General features: G+C 44.7%; 1 protein-coding gene across 3 annotated transcripts in view; it reads right to left on the reverse strand.

Moving 5' to 3' along the window:
- The window catches only part of LOC119159439 (chitin synthase chs-2), a 107173-nt gene that overhangs the window by 40591 nt on the left and 51752 nt on the right, over positions 1-14830 (reverse strand). For all 3 annotated transcript variants that reach the window (XM_075865238.1, XM_075865227.1, XM_037412195.2), the window contains exons 2-5: positions 10751-11007; positions 9439-9611; positions 6229-6815; positions 738-1094 (exon numbers count right to left, since the gene is read on the reverse strand). In XM_075865238.1, coding sequence (XP_075721353.1) covers positions 738-1094; positions 6229-6815; positions 9439-9611; positions 10751-11007 — 1374 coding nt within the window. The remainder of the gene's footprint in view (positions 1-737; positions 1095-6228; positions 6816-9438; positions 9612-10750; positions 11008-14830) is intronic.

A 14830-nucleotide genomic window follows, 5' to 3' on the forward strand; every position in this document is an offset into this window, starting at 1 on the left:
AGTTTAACGTGACAACCCTTTCTGGTCAGATAGTGGTCAAAGTGCGCCCTTCTGATACTAGTTTTTTTTAGTAAGCATCGAATTCGAGAGAAATTTTATTGGAGTCACCAATACTCGTCTCTGTAAGTTATTTAATCAGAAACAACTATCTTTTCATTTATGATTAACGTGCGTGGGTTTCCTCCTCATTGAAAAGGGTGCGCGCGTGCCACTCCTCTTATAGTCCGGCCGTGGAGGTGGCTACCTACTACAACGACGACTACTACTACATACATCGCGGACGCATGACCCATGGCATAGGGAGCTTCGCCCCCGAAAGTCTCTTAAACATGTTCGCTACCTGCGTGCACGATCGCGGACATGGCTTCTTAAACAAAGTAAACAACAGCAAAGTGCTCAGTGATATTGGAAACTCGTGTCTTCGTTGCCGAGAGTGTCGTTTACCCATACCCCAGCAATGAGCAGCAGAAGTCAACTTCAGCCCCGGCTGTGGGCACAAAAAGAAACGATGTTGAGCTGTTCGTGCACGGAAAGGCTACTTAGGCCTAATTATAGTTTCGCAACTTTTCGCAACTAAGTTTTTTTCTTGCACCAGTGACACAATTTCAAAATAAGATTTTGCACGACTACATTTCTTTTTCTTGCCTACGAGTAGTTTTGGTAGTAAAGAAAAGTTTTCGTATGGAAGCACATCGTTAAGTGACGCCACTGATAATCGAGCAAGCAGAAGTCCTTGCCTTTCCTCGGTCGCCATCCTGCTGCACTTGGACTTCCAGACGTGGGCCGTTACGCTCGCAAGGCTGAGGAACCAGGCGATCCAAAGCCAGGCGTGTTCTTGGGTGATCAACGGGAGGAAGTCGCCTTCGTAGCAGTTGAGAAACACGTAGGACGGCAAGACGCCGCTCAGGAAGCAAGGCTGCACGCGGCGTTTCGCGCACGCGCCAGCTAGGGCGAGCATGGTGACGACCCCGCTCATCGTCAACGGAGCCGCCATCGAGAAGCCTTGGATCTTGATTCGGCAGGCGAACACGCAGGCACGATAGGTTACGTAGCTCGCAGCTGCGTGGACTGCTCCGACGGCGATTGGAACGAGCCTGTATAGCGAAGAACATGCGCCACGCACAGTCGTGTAGCACGTATATTAAACCGCTGTTGAAGAAGGCAATGTCATGGTTCTCTTTGTAGCACTTCGAAAGTGCCGCAAATGGAATCAGTTTGTGGTTATGTGTATAGCGGTTGTTCCAAGAAATGTGTCCAACATCCTCAAAAATAAGAAAGATGCGATATTTGCTCGCTGCGTTCACACTTGTTATTTCTGTAGCGGCAAGCATCATGAGATGGTTAAAGACATCATTTTGGACAGTGATTAAACATTCAGGTTAATTAAGTTTCTAATTAGCGTAGCATTTTAAATGGAAGAATTGGAGTTTGAGAAAGCATGACTGGGGCAAGGTAATTTCTCTACGTTGCATTGTAACATTCGCAGCATTACAAATAACTTGGATAAAATACTCGCATATTTGACCCAACACAGTTTGACACACGATGTGTTAGCCATAACAGAAACATGGCTGAAAGAAGGCGAGACTGCTCATTTACCTGGCTACACTATGGCGCCCATGCCTCGCCCGAGTTCATCACGTGCCGGAGGACTTTCTGCCTAAAAAGACCGTTTCTGCTTGCTCAGTCGAGACGATAAGCCTGGGATTACGGTTGGCGTCGTCTACCGCCTACCCTTTTCAGCGGTGAATGAATTCATCTACACTATGCGAAATTTGAAAACACCACTTAGCCACTCAAGGTCTGTTGGTTGCATGCATATATTTCAATACTAATTTGCTGAAGAATAGATTTGATTATTTTTACTTTAGTTACTTCACTTTAGAAAGGTTCTTTCAACTGCATCTCGTGTCACTGACAAATCGTAATCTATTAACGACTGCATCTTACGTCACGCGGAGCAGGAAGTGGGTGCGGGGGCTTAGGGCGAGAGATTATAAACCGACATTTCTGTTCTCTGTAAAAAGGTGTGTGCTCTCTGTAGAAAGGTCGGTGCGTTGCTACTGCAGCGCTGCGCATATGTGGGTTACGTTCAGCCGAGCAGATTGCTCCAGGATGTTCACTGGTACAGTCTGTATAATAACGATATAGTAGATTAGTGACAGCTTTCTGGGGCCCATAAGTAAAGTGAGTGGGCAGTCGACACGTGAAGGCCCTCGTCACATTACGATCATAATATCTGCCCGTAGATGACTACTAGATTTGAAAATATATATATATATATATATATATATATATATATATATATATATATATATATATATATATATATATATATATATATTAAAAATAAGTGACTCCTGCTACAACAAGTAAAGAAAAACAACATGAGCAACGCATATTACCGCGAAAGCTTCAAGTTCTATAAAAACATGGTCAGTTACAATTAAACAAATGTTCAAGAAGGAGTCTTATACCAACATAATAGGCGAGAAGGCAGCAATACAACAAAAAAAAAGATATGGCAATTAGTCACAACTGTTACAAACATAGACCAAACAAAACGCCTTCTTATGTTCTTCCAGAATGCTCCTCCTCAAAACTTATTGATAATTTCTATACACATTTCACTAGAATTGGCGCTAACCTTGCTGGTCAGTTTCGCATGTAGATATCCGCTCCCTCTCTCACTAGATTGATTGACAATGACTTAATCCTTGCAGAAATCACATGAGAGGAAATTAAATCTATCGTGGCAAATATGCTGGTAAAGAAAGCGAATAGAGTTGATGGAATACCAGCTAAGAATCATCATCATCATCATCATCATCATCATCATCATCATCCTAACTACATCCACTGCAGGACAAACTCCTCACCCATGTTCCGCCAGTCAACTCGGTCCTGTGCTTTCTGCTGCCACTTTATATCGCAAACTTCCTAATCTCATCTGTTCACCTAACTTTCTGTGTCCTCTTTAAGAGGAGTTAAGAGGCCTGGGGTGCAGCCTCACCGGTGACCACTGCTGGTAATGCACTCCCTCACCAGAGAAGTATTGGCCACCACGGGTGCAATATCTGATCACTACCTCCCACATGGATACGCCGGTAGGACACCTAAGGATAAAGAATGTTAAAAAGAGAGATAAAAGAAAGACAGGGAGGTTAACCATAGAAAGACTCTGGTATGCTACCCAGGGCTTGAGAAGAGGTAAAATTGGGAAGAGGGTTAATGTGAATAAAGATAACATTAATCGTCTTTGCATTTCGATATGTCATATTTCCAACCATGCATTTGCCTGTAGTATATATCTATCTATATCAAGAACCGCCAACGTAGTTCCTGTATACAAATCGAGGGACTCGAATGATCCTGAAAACTAATAACCAAAATATCAGTTCCTAACTGCCTTAACACATATCCGAGATCCCAATTGTACATAGATGAAACTGCTTTCTTAACTGATGATGACATCGCATTCTATCAGCAGCGAGGACTCGTTCGCGCCATCTGTACAGCGTCAGCTATGCGAACGCTGTAACATGGTAAATTGGGCCACCTGCTTTGGATGAAGTTCAAGGTGAATTCGAACACTCACGCACAATATGAACACCGCACTTAACAACGGTAAAATGGCAGCCTTCCTAAATATATAAAAAAACACATTCTATACTGTTACAGAAGATTGAGAGTTATGGATTCAGTGACAGTTCACTCTGGTTTTTCTCAAACTTAATATCCTCGCGCAGGAAAAAAAAGTGGTTATTAACAATGGCAAATCTGCATACAACACAACACAGGGTGGAGTGCCCCAGGGATCCCTGTTAAACCGGATATTTTCTTCGCTGTTTATAAACGATCTTTCCAATACACTAGTGTATTCTGAGCAATAATGCAAGCGGATGGTACAGCCCGAACACTTCACAGGTGTAATGTGAGCACTGGAAGTCAACATAACGTCGGAATCGACAAACGTAAGCAACTGGTTTATTCAAACGAAATCGACACCACGTTCAGGAAAAACGAAGTATGTTTCATTTCAAAGTTTAATGAGATCCCTAAAATGATAGGTAGAAACCACGGGAATCCAAAGAGTTGCATGTTTCGGGAGCGGCGAATCCTATTACTTTCGGCACTTCCAGATTATAAGGTTGCCTCGGTCATTCACAAAATCATAGGCACCATCCTTCCTCCTCCTCTACTATTCACCACGACCTACTTTGCTGGGCTGCTGAACACTCTGGTGGGTGACATTGGCAGCCTCGATGTAGTCGTACTAAGCTTGGCTACAACAGGTTATTTGGTTGCTGCAATATGGGGCGGCATTTGTCATCCATGTTTGCGTGCTGAGCAGACAAATTCTAGCGCAGCGCAGAAGTTTGGACAAGCTGTAGAGAGTGGTAGTGATTCGGCGTAGCAGCATCTGCATTACTGTCTTCGCAATCTTTGGTTCCGCTGTAGGTGGGACAAAAGATAGTCACTCGTGGCTCTGTATCATTTCCGTATGTGTCGACGTAGTCTCCCCGCGCCGACGTCATTTACGTTTCACGAAGGCATGTCGCTATCTCAGTTGAACAGCTGGCCGTCCGACTAGTCAGCGGCGAATTCCGTGGTGTCAACCACTTGGGGTGGGTAAGTGGCGGGTCCAAAGACGGCGAGAGACCCTTCGTGCCGATAGGGCAGACCGGATGGCGGAATTAGCAGTCTGACACGTGTGGCTGCCGAGGTGAGACGCATTAGGGGTCTTCGTGCTGGCTTCTTTAAACAAAACGTTCACACTCTTGGACAATGACTGCCGAGAAGCCAGCACATGCGTGGCTGTATGGTCACAGGTGCTTTTAGTATCAGTGTATAGGCCCTTCAGGTTGTAGCCTGTCGACTTGGGCTCTTTGGGTCGATGTGGCGTTTGGAAAAATAGGTGCATCTCACAAGTACACAAACGCATGTCACTAGCAATACTTGCTTACGCATGCCTACTGAAGTGTCCGCCTTTGAAGATTTCTTGTGGAAATCTGAGTAGCCGGATGCCCATTGCTTGATGCACGCTGTGATTTAGATTCTGTTTACATCGGCTATTCGGGTCCATTATGCGCACATATGAGATAAGTATGTTGACGTAACCAAAGTTCCTCACCCAGTAGTGCGTATTCAGTGGCCGAAGCTGTCTTATTCGTTCACTTACTCTGTAGCCTCATGCTAAGTTGCACATATATCGCAGCCCCATATTTCTATTTTACTAGACCATATCTGGTGGCTCTGAGGGGTTCAGGCCGACCCTTTAAATGGCACAATGGTATACTATGGCTTCACTGGACGAAAGAGGCATGCCAACTAATCAGATTTTTCGAATTCTAAAGACAGTAGCACATACGAAGGTTTGATTGGGTGAACGATAGCTGCTCTTGATTATATGGATTTGTTGAATGAAGAATATTTGGGTAGACTTTCTTGTATACTCGTGTATAGCACCATCGTGTAGCTAAGAAATCTGTAGGGATAGCGCTACCCTCGGTTATGCTATTTCCCGCTGAGGTAGCTTTTCTGAAAGCGCATCATTAATACAATATGTATGCTCATCTAATCATTTTATTTCACCACCCGCGTTCGCGTAACCGCATATATATATATGCGGTTTTTCATCCACTTTTCTTTCTTCTTATTTACATTCCATTGATTTTAATAACTTCCCCTGTACATTCCTTGGCATTACTGTCTGTTATATCTCATTAATATTGTGTTAAAACACGGGAAAACGAGCCCTTAGGTGTACACTTCTTTCCCTTATATATATATATATATATATATATATATATATATATATATATATATATATGTGTGTGTGTGTGTGTGTGTGTGTGTGTGTGTGTGTGTGTGTGTGTGTGTGTGTGTGTGTGTGTGTGTGTGTGTGTGTGTGTGTGTGTGTGTGTGTGTGTGTGTGTGTGTGTGTGTGTGTTTTCTCGAATAAAGTTTCACAGGCGTATTCCTTTTGTGTTTCAAATTGTTTTCGCGCACTCAGTTAAGAGGAATTAACAGCTCACCCAGCAGTCCGTGCTTCTCGTGGATAGTAAATATGAGATTGCTGTCGTATGTGCTAGCCCGTTTAAGCCAATTTGGAAAGATAACAGTGGCAATAAATTCAATGAAAGAGGCATAGTGAGCTTCTAGTTAAGCATAAACACAGGGATTTTCGCGTAGACAGCTATTCGCCGCTAAGAAACACACACTCACCGAGGTGTCCAGATGACGTAATTCGTGCGAACGAGCTCAAGTACTTCCGATCCGTTGACGACGTCCGTCCGCGATCGTATGAGCGGGAAATCGTGCGTCTGGAAGGCCTCGTGGAACCTGCCGATCACTTCGGACGCTCCGTCGAACGAACTGCCGGCCAGCGCTAGCATAGTCACGAATGCTAGCATCATCCGCCAAGGCGCCAGGACGAGGGAGACGAACATGGAACACTGATCGAGGTCGCGTTTCAGCGGGGACAGCCTGGCGACGCGGAACACCGGCGAGTTTTCGTCCGCGAAACACTGCCACCAGGCGAAGGACGAGAGAAGCAGCGCTACGCCGATGGTCGGCGAGCCGTCGGCTCCCACGGACCACAGCACGGGGCCCGTGCACTGCGCGATGAACGCCGATATGTTGAGAATCATCTTCGGGGGAGACGTGTCCCTCTGAGAGAGCGCTCTGAGCAGCGCCGGGACGACGGCCACGTTGCTGCAGATCATGGTGGCGCGCAGGGCATCCAGTTGCGGCAGCGCCGCGAAGACTAGGAAGCCGAGGCCGACCACGTGCAGGCTCTCCAGGACAAAGACCTGTGCGAGGGTGTTAGGCTTAGCGACATGGCAGCGCACAAGCACTCCAAGCTCATATGAAACCATGAAGCCAGTCTATACAGGCACAGGATGAGTGCTTGATATGTACAAGGGGAGGTATACATGCATGCCCATATACGCTGCAGGCAATTCACCACTTTGAGACCCTCCTACTTATCAAGTGAGAACGAATACAGCGGTGACATAGGACGAAGACAAATCAGGACCGGTGTGCACCTCGCGCCGACGTAATCTTCCTTATAATGACGCCACAATTAGATTTGATGGAAAACCTTGTGCCAGTGTAGTAAACATTTACATATCCCTGATCACTTGTCATTCAGCCACTCGCTTGCTATATCAATCAATCAATCAGACATAAAACATCTCTGGGATTGACTTGGGCGTCACCTTTGGTGCGATTTTCTTTACTCGAAGTTGGACGTCTTCGCTTTTAGAAAGATGCCAGCAATGATACCTCACCATGATTTTCATGAATTAGCGCATCAGGCTATTTCGACCGATCGGAGCTTACGCCAAATCTACGATGGCACAATGCGCTAAGCTTATACCTTTTCGAATTTGGTGTTCCTTTAAGTGCGTACGTCACGCGAAACCACTGCTAGGTGATTTCGAAACATTGAGTTAATGCGCATATATTTTATTCAAATCTAATAAAGTTAATCTACGTGTGTTTGCGTGTGCGTGTGCGTGTCTTTATTTTTTTTGTTTTTTTTGCCGGTGCAGGTGGCGCGAACTTTCAAATTGCTACTTTCGAATTTGAGACGGAGCCATGGTAAAAAATCGGGCATTCAGAGTATTTGATTTCGTAACTGCAACAATCACACGAAAATGAACGAATGTAGCGAAATTAAATGTATGTAAAGGCAAATGGGCTGTTTAAGTGAAGCATTAGTTTGATAGGTAAATGTGAAATTTATGTGTGGGGAAAAAAGCGATTTCCAATCTACAGGGAGCCGTACCCCAGCCTCCACAATACGCGTGAAATTCGCCCTTCTTTCCCTGGAATTTTATCGCAAGTGGCGTAAGTAAATTTCGTGGAAGTCTGTGAGGGGATCGAAACATCACGGAAGCGCAAAAAATGTAATCAACCTAATTGTAGCCGGTCGAATGAAACAAGAAACTAAAAAAAAAGTATGACTACATAGCCTCGTTCTACAGTTCAGACATGACAATATATTTTTTGCCTTCACTTATTTGCATAAACGTAATAAACCAAACTCTGTCATTGTTAGTGCCACTCACGACCACGGCGGCGTATGTTAATGACTCGTTAGCAGCACGCGTCACATAAAAGAAGGTCGTTAACTGTTGGAACTCCGAAGTGGCGTAGCCTAACTCACTTTTGAGGCACCTTGTTGTCTACGTCACATGCAGATTCTTTAGTTAGTGCGCATATTATATCCTTGAAATTCAAGCTCCGAAATGAGGCAGATGTTAACAGGAGGACAGAGATTCTCGTCATCCCACACGGAAATAGTCACACGTCAAACATCCGGACACGTAATTTCAGTTAAGTGACGCATCTATGTACGAGAAACGTGCGCGTATTTGGATATGCTGTGCCTATAAAATGAAAATAAACCAGACCATCGGTGTGCAATGCCACAGACTTTGCACAATATCTGGCAAAAAAAAAGTGGACAGTATAACGCTAGTAGTGCAAGGGTGGGCTAACAGCGCAGCTTGTGTCGAATCTCGAATAATAAAAGTCCCAGTGTGATCCTAATTAGCAAGTTATTAAATATCAAGGTCCTTTATTCCTGTCTGTTTCTTTCTCTTTTGTCCTTTTTATTCAGTTCATCTGTTCTGTGCTTATCTTTTGTTTTCTTCCGAAGACACATGCGTAGAAAAACACACCCACATTGCACGTTCGTCGTGTGAACTTCAACAGATGGGCTAGCCACAGGCCTTATTATCCACTAGAACATGCGAAAAACTGCACAACAGACATCTACAGACAGAGTCTTTGTTCACAGCATAGAGTTTCCTAATATACACTGGAGTGAACTCTAGCGCTAGTGTCTGTGGGAGCTAAAACGCACGGTGCTTCAGCGAGCATGGGAACGATGGGTAGTACACACATTTGTCTAATTTTCGTACTTCTGGTCTGCATCTGGCTCCGTGTGTGTTCGTGTGACTTGGTGCTGTTTTTTTTTTACGAAAAAAAATTAGCAAATGTTCAGCGTTTGCCCTTCGCAACCTTATTCTTTTAGGCTTACTATTTCGAATCAGGTCACAAAGTACAAAAGGGTTCGTTTTTTTTCCTCAGAACAAAACCGTAACCAGCAATAAACGAAGCCGCAAGTACGATTCGCCGCCCGCAAGTACGAAGACTAGGCAAATGTGTGTACTGCCCATCATTCGCAGAAAGATTGCTGCGCCAGAGTCCCCTCTAATTAATTTTAGGAAACTATGGGTCCAGCACGCTTTTACAGCGCCACTCTGCTGCACATTTTTAGGAAACTATGGTTCACAGACAATCCTAAGATGAAAAAGAGGACAAAGAGAGCACGCGCCGGCCAAGTTATTTCGTTGCACGCGAAGAGGCGGAACGAAAAGCTTAAGCAGCTGCGCTCTTCAAAATGTCTGTCCAACTTACCAGAAAGAATGTACTTGCACGAGGTATCCTCATAGTCTGGAACATCGACATCTGTATCGATTTCATAAATACAAGCGCTTCCGGAACGAACATGGCGAAGAGGATCGCCCACATCCAGGCGATCTGTTCCCTCCGGTCGATGGCAGTCACGTACTCGCCGTCATCATCTAAAACTGATAAAACGAATAAGCATCTTCTTTATCGTTCCAGATTCGTTCGGAAACCTGTACCCTTTATATCAGTGCACAGGTGAAATCGCTCGCTCACTTTGATCATAGGTAATTATCAGAGTCATTTTGTGATGCTTGTCTCACAAGCCATCGCAGCAAATGCAGGCAAAAGAATATACGGCTGTATGGAGTTTTTAGGGACAACAGAGCTACACAAGTGGCTCATTAACGTGCCTACCCCTAAGCGATACTTGCAGTGATAAAGTACTTTGAGAGAATGCTTCTCTCTGCCATGTTGTTAGGGTTTTAGAGGGCCAGGAGAACCAGTACTGCTAGAACGAAAGCCTTCGAGACAAGGAGATGTTTTGCAACTCTTCCGCTTGGGGAAAGGTGCATGCACAGTTGCGCCGTGAAAATAGTGGATTTAGCGCTTACATTACAACAGAACCGCACGTAGAAAAACACATTTGTTGTCCTTACGCTTAAGATGTCGGTCAGTTAGAGCGAATGCATTTTGTCACAAAAAGCAGTTCTGTATTAGTGAACTCTGCTGTATCAAATCTATAATAAAACATACCAGCCTGCACTTTAAGGAAAAAAAAGTGTGTTTCGCTTTGTGCTCACTTCCCACGTACATGAGTGTCATTAAATAGACACGCTAACTTTCTTTTGAATCCGATGACACTCGAATGGATGTCCGGATCCAGCCACTCAATTTAGGGGGGGGGGGGTAGCTTAAGTAAAACTAAGGAAGGGGGTTTTGAACATTTTGTCTTTAGTATTTATTATCATCACAAGAGCACACAGCATAAATACCGTTAATGTGTGCTCACAGTGGTTCCACTCATTTGTTCAAATCGCTGATAGGAGGTGTACGACAAACACTGGAAGGAGGAGGATGACAGCATTTGAGGGGGCTGATCACCCCTACCCCCCACCCCTATGGATCCATGATTGCTTGGACGAGAGTAGAATGATCCTCAAAGAGAGTTCACGTGTCTCTTAGTATATGGGGCAAGCCAGTATACTCACAAAAAAAGTCAGAGAACTATTTTTTTAGAGCGTAGGCCTAACGTATACGTTTCTTTCGAGAGTATGTCATGCTCGCTTGGCACATCCAAAAGCTCGCCTAGAAGACTCACACACTTCACGGTTGCAGACCGTTCGTGTACGGTTGAGACCGTTTGCGCTGCGCAGTCCCTGGATCTGGGAAGTCATCAACAGAAGTGTGGCTTTGGAAAGCACCGAGCCGCAGAGCACGACGGCAAAAGTGGTGACGTAGGCGAGCACCTTGGAGCCCTTGAGGAGGATTGCCGTCGTCAACGACCTCTCCGTCTCGTCCGAGTCTTCCAGGGGCAACTCCTCGAAGAGCTGCATGACTGAGCTGGAATGACCGGCTCTGCATTCACCAACATGACATGAAACCACATGAAGCGCGATTTTTCTGGACTCGCTTAGCTTGAGTTTAGCACAGAGCAACACAACACTAGGACACACGAGGGCTCGCACTGTAGTAATGATAGCTCGCGTTTCACGTCCCAGAACCACGATATGATTGTGGGAGGCGCCATAGTGGAGGGCTCCGGTAATTTCTACGACCCGGAATCCTCTAACGTGCACCTAAATTTAAGCACACAGGCTTCTAACGTTTTACTTCCGTCCAAATGCTGTCGTGACGGCCGAGATTCGATCCCGTGACCTTCGTGTAAGCAGTCGAGCTCCGTAAGCACAAGTACGCCGCTCTGGCTATATGAATCACATTCATAATGAATAACCAAAGAAAATAAGCCTAATTCTGAGTATCATTTTCTGTGTATACGCCACACGGTCTGCAATGCGATCTCGTTGAATACAGGCCGCTCCAGACGGTCCTTCAGGAAATCCTGTAGGCACGCTTCTTACGTGATCACAATTCTCGGAGACCTCTGGTCATTCACTATGTGTACGCACAAAACACGAACACCGGTAGGGTTCTCAAACAGCCCTTAACACTTGTACGTGCAGTCTGAATTCAAATAGGACATGCGTTTCAGGTTCTCCAACGTCCTTCTTGAAACCAAGCCCTTGTTGGTGAATCTTCAACAGCGGAGTTCTCCGAGGCATAAATTGCCGAAAATATCGGTCCTCACACCATTAAAATGACGCCAAGACACCAAGAGGGGAATTTGTGAACAGCCACCGGACATCAATTTCCGTGTGCTTTTCACTAAGGTTGAATGCAGAAATGCGTAACGAATTTCGAGATGGACTTCACGCTTACGCTCGGTTTATTGCGAAGAAACAGCGTGAAGACGGAATGCAGAGGGCACGAAGCAGTGAATCAATTTTATCAAATCTCAGTGCACCTTTACGCGATGGGTGGACGGCGTCATGACCTATCACGCTTCCGCGCACCCTACCTATACTGTAGTGCTGAATAATAATAATAATAATAATAATAATAATAATAATAATAATAATAATAATAATAATAATAATAATAATAATAATAATAACCTACTGGGGTTCTACTTGCCAAAACCACGACATGATTACGAGGTACGCCAATCACAAATTTCGACCACCTCTTTCAAGTGAGTCGAAACCTGACTATACTGACATTTCATGGTAGTGTGTTAAAATATGGCTATTGTCGACCAGTTTTGTTTAAAAAAATGAATGAAAAAAGCCAAGGAGGTCAACATTTGATTTGGCTAAGGTTTGTTTCGACGGGATCCAGTCAAAGGGACGAAGGGGGAAATATATTCTGAAATTTACGAACCTGCGGGGCTGTTCAAAGCAGTAAGCAGTCGATGGAGTAATTTCTATCTTGTAATTGTTCGCGTGAGTCACGTCACATCTCACGACGCGTGGTTGTTGACCAGTAGTTTTTTGTTTCAAGAAAGTGTCCGTGATACAGCCGTTTCAACACACTCGGAAGAACGTTCCGTTAAATGATACGCCGATAGGAAGAACAAATAGGTGTTAGAATGTATCTTTGTTGTACGAGCACCAATTAAGTGTATGACGTACCAATAAGGAAATGGTAGTTTTCACAATCACGATAATTACACAACAGTTTGCCGGCGTCGTAATTACGAGTGGGCAGTCCTAAACGTGTTCTAATTTACCAGATGAAGCATGCACTGGTTGAATATAGTAACTAGGACACCAAGTTCCTCTACCGAAAGTTGGAATCGTTTATCCGGTGCACACATTCGCTGCGCCGATGTCCCTCTCAGTTGCTTAAGCCGGATCCGGTCTTTCGTATACGTTATATGGCAGGTCCAAATGCCGGGAATTTAATTGGAAAAATGCTATGCCCATTAAAACAGCACAGAGAACAGAAATTAAATGTCGTTTGTACTGACCGGCGCTGAAACGTAAATTATGCCGCAGATAAGACGGACAATCATTTCACAGAAACCGCTCTATCAATGATAATTACCGTCTGCTAACAGTGTAGCGTACACATTGCGGGACACTCGTGGCCGACGCTACACAGCGTTTTTGTCAGTTTTTCAACCAATCAGGAGTGTAACGAGCTAGTCGCAAAGTACTTTATTACGAGTGGGCAGTCCTAAACGTGCTCTAATTTACCAGATGAAGCATGCACTGGTTGAATATAGTAACTAGGACACCAAGTTCCTCTACCGAAAGTTGGAATCGTTTATCCGGTGCACACATTCGCTGCGCCGATGTCCCTCTCAGTTGCTTAAGCCGGATCCGGTCTTTCGTATACGTTATATGGCAGGTCCAAATGCCGGGAATTTAATTGGAAAAATGCTATGCCCATTAAAACAGCACAGAGAACAGAAATTAAATGTCGTTTGTACTGACCGGCGCTGAAACGTAAATTATGCCGCAGATAAGACGGACAATCATTTCACAGAAACCGCTCTATCAATGATAATTACCGTCTGCTAACAGTGTAGCGTACACATTGCGGGACACTCGTGGCCGACGCTACACAGCGTTTTTGTCAGTTTTTCAACCAATCAGGAGTGTAACGAGCTAGTCGCAAAGTACTTTATTACGAGTGGGCAGTCCTAAACGTGCTCTAATTTACCAGATGAAGCATGCACTGGTTGAATATAGTAACTAGGACACCAAGTTCCTCTACCGAAAGTTGGAATCGTTTATCCGGTGCACACATTCGCTGCGCCGATGTCCCTCTCAGTTGCTTAAGCCGGATCCGGTCTTTCGTATACGTTATATGGCAGGTCCAAATGCCGGGAATTTAATTGGAAAAATGCTATGCCCATTAAAACAGCACAGAGAACAGAAATTAAATGTCGTTTGTACTGACCGGCGCTGAAACGTAAATTATGCCGCAGATAAGACGGACAATCATTTCACAGAAACCGCTCTATCAATGATAATTACCGTCTGCTAACAGTGTAGCGTACACATTGCGGGACACTCGTGGCCGACGCTACACAGCGTTTTTGTCAGTTTTTCAACCAATCAGGAGTGTAACGAGCTAGTCGCAAAGTACTTTATTACGAGTGGGCAGTCCTAAACGTGCTCTAATTTACCAGATGAAGCATGCACTGGTTGAATATAGTAACTAGGACACCAAGTTCCTCTACCGAAAGTTGGAATCGTTTATCCGGTGCACACATTCGCTGCGCCGATGTCCCTCTCAGTTGCTTAAGCCGGATCCGGTCTTTCGTATACGTTATATGGCAGGTCCAAATGCCGGGAATTTAATTGGAAAAATGCTATGCCCATTAAAACAGCACAGAGAACAGAAATTAAATGTCGTTTGTACTGACCGGCGCTGAAACGTAAATTATGCCGCAGATAAGACGGACAATCATTTCACAGAAACCGCTCTATCAATGATAATTACCGTCTGCTAACAGTGTAGCGTACACATTGCGGGACACTCGTGGCCGACGCTACACAGCGTTTTTGTCAGTTTTTCAACCAATCAGGAGTGTAACGAGCTAGTCGCAAAGTACTTTATTACGAGTGGGCAGTCCTAAACGTGCTCTAATTTACCAGATGAAGCATGCACTGGTTGAATATAGTAACTAGGACACCAAGTTCCTCTACCGAAAGTTGGAATCGTTTATCCGGTGCACACATTCGCTGCGCCGATGTCCCTCTCAGTTGCTTAAGCCGGATCCGGTCTTTCGTATACGTTATATGGCAGGTCCAAATGCCGGGAATTTAATTGGAAAAATGCTATGCCCATTAAAACAGCACAGAGAACAGAAATTAAATGTCGTTTGTAC

The sequence above is a fragment of the Rhipicephalus microplus genome, chromosome 1, assembly GCF_043290135.1.
Source record: "Rhipicephalus microplus isolate Deutch F79 chromosome 1, USDA_Rmic, whole genome shotgun sequence".
Lineage (NCBI taxonomy): Eukaryota > Metazoa > Arthropoda > Arachnida > Ixodida > Ixodidae > Rhipicephalus > Rhipicephalus microplus.